General features: G+C 51.7%; 1 protein-coding gene across 7 annotated transcripts in view; it reads left to right on the plus strand.

The window, feature by feature from the left end:
* Positions 1-10433, plus strand: part of MTCL1 (microtubule crosslinking factor 1) — a 123215-nt gene extending 112782 nt beyond the window's left edge. For 4 of the 7 annotated variants that reach the window (XM_067699683.1, XM_067699690.1, XM_067699684.1 and 1 more), the window contains 3 exons: positions 1261-1292; positions 2703-4191; positions 9284-10433. In XM_067699683.1, the coding sequence (XP_067555784.1) occupies positions 1261-1292; positions 2703-4191; positions 9284-9478 (1716 nt within the window). In that variant the 3' untranslated portion in view covers positions 9479-10433. Of the gene's footprint in view, positions 1-1260; positions 1293-2702; positions 4192-6809; positions 6867-9283 lie in introns of those variants that run through there. The other 3 variants (XM_067699686.1, XM_067699688.1, XM_067699689.1) reach the window with 3 other exon arrangements.
* Positions 10434-10804: the final 371 nt, after the last annotated feature.

Raw genomic sequence — 10804 nt, forward strand, 5'->3', positions numbered from 1 at the left:
TTAGCTCTGGGCAGAAATCTCCGCGGCACAGCACTGGGCTTTTCTGGTTATGACGTTCTAAAAACTGGGATTTAAAGATTGATTTTAGGAATCATACCTGTGAGCCAATCTCACAGTGGCTGCACCTGTCATTTGACACGCTCAGCAGACGGGGTACCCGTCAGGCAGGGATGTTGAAGTGGGGGATCACCCTCAGTCACAGGTCGGCGAGGTCAAGTGCCTTCTCCTCAGCACCTGTACCCAGCAGAGGTGACAGCGCCAGCATGCCACCCCGGGGATCTAGTGGCATCGTCTCCTATGCCATTCTCAAAGCAGTGGCCAGATCCCACGGGAGGGCTCCCTGGGGGACGCTCAGGTGGTTTGCTGTGCCAGGACTCAGTCGCAATACCTCCAGGGCTCACTGGGCCTCGCTCCCCTCAGGACTGGTCCGCACGGGGGTGTCCTCAGGAGGACCGTGTGTGCATGTTCTCTTCTTTAGCAGAGGTCACTGTACCTTCCCTGATTCCCAAGGGCGATATTTAAAACAAAGAGCCCTCTACGGATGTCACGCCGACTTTTTGCATTTCTTATTGCAGTACAGTTGGTGTGCAATGTAAGCTGCAGGTGTACAACAGTGATTCACAATTTTTAAAGGTTATGCTCCCTTTAGTTATTATAAAATATTGGCAGTATTCCCTGTGCTGTACAACACATCCTTGTAGCTTATTTATTTTATACGTAGTAGTCTATACCTCTCACACCGACTTCTATAGACAGGCTGAGGCCAAGAGGCGTCTCTCCCCAACTTGCTCTCACCCTTGTCTTCCCTTCCTTCTTCTCCTCCATCTCCTCCTCCTCCCCGTTCTCCCTCTCCTCTCTTGCGTTTGTTCTCTCTCTCTCTCTCTCTCTCACACACACACACACACACTCACACTCACACACTCACACACATTCAGTCATTAACGAGGCAGCTTTGAAGCTCACGTGCTTAGTGATGCCCTTTGAGGAGCACAGGAGAGCCACTTTGTGACAATGTTTATAGACAATTTTTCTCATTCATGTGGGCCCTCCCTGGACTCAGAGGCTCTAACCCCTCATCACCCCTGGATTCTGGTGTCATTATTGTACTTCAAAGGGCTGAGAGGCAGAGGCACTCTTGGCCCAAACTTGGCTCCCATGTACGTTTTAAATGGTATTGTCCTAAGAAAAAAACAAATCACTTAGCACCCTGAAGGCCAGCCAATGTTAACCAATTCAGATAAACTTCCTTCTTCTTTATAGGAAGAAGAAAATCACAAGGGAAATCTTCAAAGGTAAGTAAGATTGATGAAATGATAGTAGACTACTGCAGTAAAATCCTCCTGGTCTTGGGCTTCCCTGGTGGCACAGTGGTTAGGAATCTGCCTGCCAATGCAGGGGACACGGGTTTGAGCCCTGGTCCGGGAAGATCCCACATGCCGTGGAGCAACTAAGCCTGTGCGCCACAGCTACTGAGCCTGTGCTCTAGAGCCCTAGAGCCACAACTACTGAGCCCGTGCTCTGCAACAAGAGAAGCCACTGCAATGAGAAGCCCCTGCTCACTGCAACTAGAGAAAGCCCGCACACAGCAACAAAGACCCAATGCAACGAAAAATTTAAAAAAACCTCCTGGTCTTAAAATTCTATCTTGGCACTGCAGTGTACTGTGACACTCTTCAAAAATGACTTAAGAGTAAAACTTCTGGATAAGTAGTTGCTTTATTATTAATTTCATAAATACGGCATTTTAAATTATTAGCAACAAAAAGGCCAGTGCTGTGCTGCGTTCATGTGTGTGTCAGTGTCACAGTAAGAGCTGTGTGATTAGAGTTGTGTATATAAGGAGATGATTGTGTTAAATGGTTTTTGAAAAGTCCATGGAAACCCTTTCTTCTAATTTAGTCTGATTCTAGTAACCCATATATGTATGGCGGGACATGTCTGAAAAGGCACATGTAAGCAAATTTGTTTAAATTGAGTAGAGAGGGAAGGGGAGGACTGAGCCTGTGGGTGGGTCTGGGCAGGGCCAGAGGGGATTTCTGTTTGAAATGGTGTTGAAATCACTCGCCAGCCTGATCACACCTTCCACTGCCCCTCCTCTCCTCCACATCTTCTGTTGGCCTTGGGAGACTGTTAGTGCTTTAAGCCAATAGAGGATGAGGCCCATGGGCAGAGAAGGCTTCAGGTCACAGTTGCTTTGTGGTGGCGTCTCTCCCTCCCCGCCGCTCCAGTTTCTCGTTTGGATTGGGACTGTGGTGTGTTCACGTCTGTGGGATGCGCGCCTGCTCTAATGCCGGGAACTCGGGAAGCTCCCGCAGCTTCGACATTGAAGGTGCCCATCAAGTACGTGGAGAGGCCAGGCCACAGCATCCATGCACTGAACTAGAATATTGCAGAGCAGGGTTAGAGCTTAGCGCTGACTGCCCCGGAGCCCCACCTCTCTCACGGTTTTGAGGGTTGGCTGTAGTAAATTCTGACCAATACAAGGCTCCTGCAGCAATTCCAGAGCCATAAAAGCCTGTTGGACACCAGAGGGTCAGCCCAAGAGTGGAAAACATCAGGCAGCTGGGACGTGTCCTGACCCTTCAGGAGGAGACACAGGCACTGTGCATGTGGGCAGGACACAGGCTGTGCTGGGTCGGGGGTTCCAGGGCCGTGGCTCCCTAGCCGGTGGCAGCTGACACCTCTCCTCTCCCCTTCCCCAGGGCCGTGTCCGTCTCATCCATGTCTGAGTTCCAGCGCTTGATGGATGGCTCTCCCTTCCTGCCAGAGAAGGGCCTGCCCACCACCAGCAGCAAGGAGGACATCACCCCACCCCTCTCCCCAGATGACCTCAAGTACATCGAGGAGTTCAACAGCAAGAGCTGGGACGACAGGCCCCCCGACCCCTGGGCGGACAGGACCGAGGCGGGTCGGGCGAGGCCCGAGGCCAGCACCGACCCTTTCTCCGACTCCTCCTGGTACCTCACCACGAGCATCACCCTGACCACGGACACCGTGACCAGCCCGGAGCACTGCCAGAAGCAGCTCCCGCGGAGCCTTGTCTGCGCCGAGCAGGCCGGGGTGAGGATGCTGCACAGCCCGCCCGCCGTGCGGAGGCTGGATGGCACTGTGGTGGCAGGCGGTGAGGGCAGGGCCCGAGGGGGCCCGGGGGACACCAAGGGGGGCTGTTCTGAACACATTGTTAGGTGGCCCTGTGCCCCCTCCAAGCACCCCCGAGACTACACGGAGGGTGGGCTCTGGCCCCCCGACAGCACCCTCGGTTTCTCCTCCCCGCTGCACAGCCTGGAGATGTCCAAGAACCTGAGTGATGACATGAAGGAGGTGGCCTTCTCCGTCAGCGCTGTCTGCTCCAGCCCCAGGGAGCCTCTGGTCAAGGACACGGCCTGCCAGACCAATGGGTCCCGGACAGCAGGGACGCAGACCATCCAGACCATCAGCATCGGCCTGCAGACCGAAGCCCTGCGGGGCGGCGCCGTCACCAGCAGCCCCCACAAGTGTCTCACACCCAAGGCAGGGGGTGGCACCACGCCCGTGTCCTCCCCCTCCCGCGGCCTCAGGAACAGGCAGCTGGCCCCCGCCATCGAGAAGGTGCAGGCCAAGTTTGAACGCACATGCTGCTCCCCCAAGTACGGGTCTCCCAAGCTGCAGAGGAAGCCCCTCCCCAGAGTGGACCAGCCAAGCAGCAGGACCTCCCCGGGGCTGGCCCCGGGGAAGGGCTGCGGCGAGTCAGCCTGGGCCCGTTCTACCACCACTCGGGAGAGCCCCGTGCACACCGCCATCAACGACGGCCTCTCCAGCCTCTTCAGCATCATCGACCACAGCCCTATGGTGCAGGACCCCTTCCAGAAGGGGGTGCGGGCCGCCAGTCGGTCTCGTTCGGCAGAGCCCCCGCCGGAGCTGGGCCCAGGCCAGGACACGAGCCCCAGCTCCCGAGGCCGGTCGCCCAGCCCGGTCGGGGGTGGCTCCGAGACGTGCAGGGAGGAAGGGGGAGAGGGCACGCCTGCGAGGCAGGACCTGTCTGCTCCCCCCGGCTACACGCTCACCGAGAACGTCGCCCGGATCCTCCACCGGAAGCTGTTGGAACACGCCTTAAAGGAGGAGCAGAGGCAGGCCGCCCACGGCACCCCCAGTCTCAGCAGCAACGGCCCCGTGGGAGAAATGACGGTCAGAGCCGAGCCAGGGTCCATCGAGGTAAAGGAGGCTGAGTATCCCACCCCCTCCCCCTGCGGCTCGTCCTTTTCAGGGTCAGCACAGCTGACCCTGGGGCTGTACCAGGTTATGTGAGTTCAGGAGGTTCAGGGGAGGATGGAACAAGCAGGAACGCAAACCCTGAGCTGCTTCTTAAAAGAGAACTTGGTTTTATTGCCGTCAGTGATCCTCTGAGGACCATGAGCTGGTTTTCCTAAGTAGCTCAGGGATTGACTCAGGTCCTCCACTGTGGCCTCAGCGATCCATGCTTGTCTGTTTATCAGGGCTTTTCATTTGGGTTCATATTTCCCCTCCTTCTGTATGAGTTTGTGTCCTGGGAGCGTGTGTGGGCAACATCAGGCTTTCTGCTCCAGCTGTGTGTGTGATGAAGAGAGAGGGTTTTGACAGGGTGGACATAGAAGACCTCTCGTCAGGACCTACAGGAAGAGTGTCTGGATCCCAGCGCTGGCTTCAGTGCAGACAGTGGGTTCACGTCTCACAAATCCCATTACCCTCTCTGTATGCGTGCGTTCTCTTAGCAGTAAGACCAGGTGAGACGAATGGATAAGGTCAAAATCCTGCCTTCATACAATGCGATTATTATCCTTATCCCCTTAAACATCACCTATTATTATGTTACCTGTGACCACACTTATTATCCACATTGTCACATATTATTATGTGATTATTATTATTGTATCCCTCCCCCCTTAAGGTTATTTGCAAATCAGTCGATCTTGAATTCTGCCCTGATCATACCCACATGTGGCATAACTGGACCACGGCAAGGATGAGCGAAATAAAACAAAGCCCGATGATGATGCCGGGGGTGAAAACGGTGGTGATGTTGGCCTTATCGTTCACGCAGTGCCAGAGGAGGTTTCCCAGCCCTTGGTCAGACACCCTTATGTGTAGACCTGGGGGTGAGGCCTGACCCACCAGGAACCCAGATGCAAAACCTCCACAGCAGTGGAATCCAGACACCGGTAGGCCTTCTCCAGGCTGGGCAGACAGCAGATGGTGAAGGTTAGAGAAAGACACACAGGCTCCCTCCCAAGGCTCTGCAGCCCCAGATGCACAGGTGAGGAGAGGAAGAGGTGTATTTCCTGTGTCACCTGATCCACCTGCTGCCCCACATTTCCCACAGTGGGAAAAGGAATGCTCAGTTTCCCAGTATAACCCAACAAGAGGCATTTAACTCAAAATATAGAGTTTAAATCTGAAATAGATTAAACCATGTGAAATTGCCAGTGGCCTACAGAAATGGCAACACCATATGGTTCAACCTAATAATATTGACAGTCTGTGGCCTACGCCTGCCAAAGGTACACGTCTCTGTGATAAAGCTGTGTGCTCTGAGAAGGAGGTTGTGTTCTCAGGTAACAAATGGTGTCTTCTGCGGGCTTGTTACCCCATCCCTCAGGTAAGTGGTTTGCTGCTGCAGAGGGTCTAGCTAGGTGAGTGCCACACCTTCTTGGAATGAGAGCTTTGTCCCAAGCATTAACTAGCTTGTCTGTGGTGTCCATTTATATTAGAGACATTTTGAGTCACGAATGAATGCTGCAGGCAATCTATGAGACCAGAAAGGAAATAGTGCTGTGATTGAGTCATTAAACCAAGGCGTGAAAATGGCTTTATCCATATAAAGCTGTGTCCCCCTTTGGTCCTCTGTGAAGTGTCTGTTTGTTTAGATTTTCTTCTCACTCGGTGTGTTTACTACCAAAAGAGGTGATGGTTGATTTAAAGGGGGACCAGGCACGGTGTCAGGGGTTCAGAACTGGCATGGAGCTCTCACGGGCAGTGTTTAAATGTCGTGGGCTCTTTTTCCTTTGCTGTTGGAATTTGGCTTATTCTAGACTCCAGTGGAATTATTCCTCACCTGAACTGACTTACTATATTAGGCCCATTGGAGACCCCAAGACCCCTTCCCATCCCTCCCTAGACTTGTGGTAGTTTTTTTTCATCTCAAAATCAGAATGAATTCAGATTTCCCACCCTCCTCTGAGCCCATGTGGGAGAATCTTTCCCGGAGTGCTCAATGGGACATCTAACGGTGGGCGATGGTGGAGTCATCCCTAGCCGGGCATGGGCACGGTAGGAAACTCCCTTTCTCCCCTCACTCTAAACCCCATGAGCTACTTATTCCTCTGTTTCTCTTGAAGACATAGCACCATTCTTTCTCTCTAGAAGCTGTGAGCAGGTCTGGTGTGAAGAGAGAGGATAATCTGGAAATGAATGTCTCAGTGGAAAATTCGAAGGGCAAGTTTTAGTCTGAGCTGCAGTCATTTGGTCATTGTGACTAAAACAATCTGGCTGTTTAATGGGCTCTGTTTCAAAAACAGCAGTCGTAGGGTGTTGGAAATGTTCAATGCCAAGGGGCAGCTCGGGAAGAGGAGAAGAATAGCCAGCGGAAGGGAGAGGTCTGTAGCTGTTCTGTCGTGAGGGCCCCTCCTGCTCTGGCCAGGCGGGGGCCGGCCTGTGTGCCCGCTTCTGCAGGACCTCGCTTCTCCAGATGGCTGCCACCAGGCCTGTTGACTTTAAACCTTTACTGTTGTTCTTTTTTAAAAAGTACTTTCAAACCTACTTGCTTTTTCTCTTCTTTGTCTGTCTGTTCTGTCCAGAACCAAACTGTCTTACTAACTGCCCCCTGGGGACTCTAGCCCTGCCTGCCTCACGCCGTAAGTGCTTTCTTCCTTCTTTCCACCCTGTCTGGAGAGGTTGTCATGCATCTCAGGGAGGGCCCAGGGTCCACCTGCAGGGACCGATGGCAGGCCTGGATGGGACCACTTGCCCCCCGGGGTACTGACTGCTCAGTAGAGATCCCATTGAGATCTCCCCTCTCCTGTGCAGTCTGCAGCCAGTATGCTCCCGAAGGGGTAAAAGGACATTGGCCAGCGAGGGAACTGTCCAGCCTGCAGGGTCTCTGAGTTGAGCGTGTTCCCCGTAGGCCTGCCTGCTCACTGACATTTCGGTGGCTGTGCACGGCCATGTGCTATATAATAAGGTGTGACCATTACGCATAAGGCTTTTCTCTTTTTTTTCAAAAACCACACCAGAGGGAATAAATTACAAATGTATCTTGCCCTTCCCAGTGGTCACCATAGGGGTCGTAGTAAGTGCTCAACAGATTTGTGTTAATTGACTAAACAACACAATTGTCCCTGCTCCAAAACTGCAGAATCACCTTCAGAGCCTGAATCAAAGCTTGTGAGAAAATACCAACCTTGTTTCTGATCAAGGATATAGTTACCCACCCGCTTATCCACTGGCCTTAAATACAACTGGCTCTCAAAGAAAGACTAAGCACATGCCCCACGAAAAATGACAAAGAATGGCTCAAGAGGCCATTTCCAGAAGAGGTGCTGGGAAAAAACAGCATTGCTTGCTTAGATGTGCTGCTGTGATACTAAAGAGAACTTTGTTCCCTTGAACTCATGGTCACACAGCATTTCTTCTGTGCAGAGACGCTAGTGACGAGGTGGCACAAATTAACAGAAAACCCTTGTCACTCAGCATCAGCTTGTGCAGTGGTGTCCAAAAATCCTATGCCAGCAACCTCCACACACTGCTAGACAACACATATTACAAACCAACACACTTATACGCAACACAAACCACACATCTCTTGAGCCAGCGTCCCTCGTGCCCTGGGCTGGGCTAAGGTGAGGACGTTTCCTTTAATTTTGGCTGTTTCAGTGCTGACGTGTTTTCACAGGCGAGGTAGCTCTGGCTGTCGTGGTTTCCATTAGTGTAAGTGCTTTGCTGACGAGGCCTCCCTGTAGTCACGTGAAGCGCCACCAGCAGGTCCAGGGACATTAGAGTCATCGTGTGTGTGTCGATGCTCCTTTTCTGCTGCCCCTGGGCGGCGACCACTCCGCCATCGCTCCTGTGCCCCGCCCTCCATCTTCTCCCTGTCTCTTTGTCGCTCTGATGACTACATGCTCCTCATTCTGCTCTGCTCTGCTCATCACATCTCTTTATATCTCTCGACTTACTTCCTGAGTGGCTCTGAGGTCCTTGTTCTGTGTTCTTCATCACAGTGGTTTCCCACCTCAGCCTCTTGTTGTGTGGGTGTCCGGGTGGATAGAACTCACCGTTTCCTCAGGTCACAGCTGCCCACACCTCTGTGCCCACAGATCTCAAGTCAGTGTCCTCTGTCCTGGCGTGCAGAGTAAGGACAAGTAGCTCAACAGTCTCTAATACCAAAAAAGGAGCAGCAGCCTTGAGAGGACGTACTGTAGGTGATTGGTCCCGGGGTTACTGGTCCTCAGAAGGTGCAGGAGCCCGTACCATAGAAGCACAAGCACACTTGGGCTCCACTTGTTAAAATTTTATAAATTTTTGTTTGTTTCTTATTTTTAGCTGTGTTGGGTCTTCCTTGTGGTGTGCGGGCTCCTCATTGTCGTGGCTTCTCTTGTTGCGGAGCACAGGCTCAGCAGTTGTGGCGCACAGGCTTAGTTGCTCTGTGGCATGTAGGATCTTCCCAGACCAGGGCACGAACCCGTGTCCGCTGCATTGGCAGGCGGATTCTTAACCACTGCACCACCAGGGAAGCCCGGGCTCCACTTTTTAAATGCTGCTGCCAGGAAGAGTCATTAGATAAAACCACCTAAATGAAAGTTTCTGCCTGCAGCATTATCTCCATGTGGTGGGAATTTAACACAGTGCCAGTCAACCTGGAATAAACGGTAGCAGAGTTGGTTTGAAGGTGCGCCCCGTGGCTGGTGCAGCCTGATGGAGTCATAGATCCCTTCATGGCCAACCTCTTAGGACTAGGCAGACCACTCAGGACTCTGGCTCCCCCCTTCCATTCGCTGCAGCCCAATTCCGAAGGCGCCTCGTATACACACCCATCTCATGCCACGTTTTCATCATAATTTGCTATCTTCCCATTACTGTCGTCACTAGTCCTTCGTGTTGAATTCTTACCTTTTTAACTTATACTCCGTGAGCAATGTATAACTTAGCATTCAGAAGTTGCAGACACCCTGGTCTATTGCACTTGAGTCTACTGAGAAGTTTGTTTGGGGGAAATCACCTCCCAGAGGACCCGTCCGTCTGAGTAACCCTGTCTTTCTCTTCCTCGGCTTTGAAGGAACTCCCTTGTTCTGCACTAGCTCCATCCCTAGAACCCTGCTTCTCCAGGCCCGAGAGACCAGCAAACCGTCGCCCTCCGTCCCGCTGGGCCCCACATTCCCCCACTGCCTCACCAGCTCCGTCACCCAGAGACCTGACCTCCTTGGAGGAGCTCGGCGACGAGGGGCCGCCCAGGGAGAAGCCACACCTGTGATGCAGGCCCGCATGGATCATCTGGAATAATTCACTGTAATTGCATAACCACACCGTCATCATCAACCGAACTCTACCCCAAAAGGAAAGATCTGGTTTTCCCAAGGTCAAAGAATGTTTTTTTTTTTAAAATAACACAGCTGCTGAATGTTCAACCTGTGAATCTGAGATGTTTCTAGAATGAAACAGTAAACGTGCCTGTAAGAACTTAATTTTTTTCATAGCTCAGAAAACTATTTTTGTCTCCATCTTTTTTACAGAAAGTATATTAAACAAAAGTAAATAAGATATAAATTTAAAAAAAAGTTTTTAAGAGATTCTGAACACCCTCGCGCGCGATACTGACTGCCTCACTGTTAAATTTGCACTGTTAACATTTGGTTTGGTTTATTTCCACGTTGAATTAGAGTGTTTTAAGTTAATTTTATTTTGTCAGTGTTCTTGTTTTTTAAGAGTTTTTGAAATGCTTCAGACTGTCTGATTCAGTGAACTTTTTGTAATGAAAAAACCATGAAGGCAGATCTCCTATACCCTTGAGGGGATAGATGGCAGCATTCTGGAAAGGTAGAGAGGCCTCAGCCGGGTTGCCCAGACCTGCTGTATAATCCACATATTCTTCTCGACCTGCACGTCTTTGGGTTCGAAGCACTGGGGTGCATGTACATACCGCTGCTGTGGTCTCGCCCCGCTTGTGTGAGCCCTCTGTCCCACTGTGATACGGTGTGAACCCCCTCGTACTGTACTGTTGTTGTCTTCTCACATTGATGATACAACAGCAATGGCATTTTAAAATTATTGTTAAAAGATTAACAGGCAATACAGTGTTTACTCCAAATTTCCTTGTTTAAGGAAAAACACTACAAAAAGTCCTGAGGATACCAAATGGAAAGAGAGGGTTGTGCCTCGGAGTCTGTATGAGATGATGATGAAGAAGAAATAAAGCCTTTACAAGACGGCGCCTGTCCCAGACCTTGTCTCACACACCCTCCGCCTTTTCCTAACTACTCAAGCAAAAGTTTCCATTGGAGGGGGTGAGGTGGGGGGGTCATACAGCCACTCACGTATCTGACTGGGAGGCACTGTGAGTGCACAACGGCCTTGCAGTTTCTCTGCAAGGGCATCCTGGAATAAACAGGCGACTACATTTTTGCTAAAAAAGCCAAAATGGGTGGGCGAGGGGGTGTGAGGAAAACAGTTATCCACAGTCAGAATGCGCCCGCCCTCTCCCCTCCTTGGAAGGTGGGAGAGGCCGTTTCCATCCCTGGACTGAGATGCAGCCCAAGCTGCCAGTGTTTGATAAGTAGCAGTTTACGAAGAAGTGGTGCTG

Source organism: Pseudorca crassidens, chromosome 12 (genome assembly GCF_039906515.1).
Source record: "Pseudorca crassidens isolate mPseCra1 chromosome 12, mPseCra1.hap1, whole genome shotgun sequence".
Taxonomy (NCBI): Eukaryota; Metazoa; Chordata; class Mammalia; order Artiodactyla; family Delphinidae; genus Pseudorca; species Pseudorca crassidens.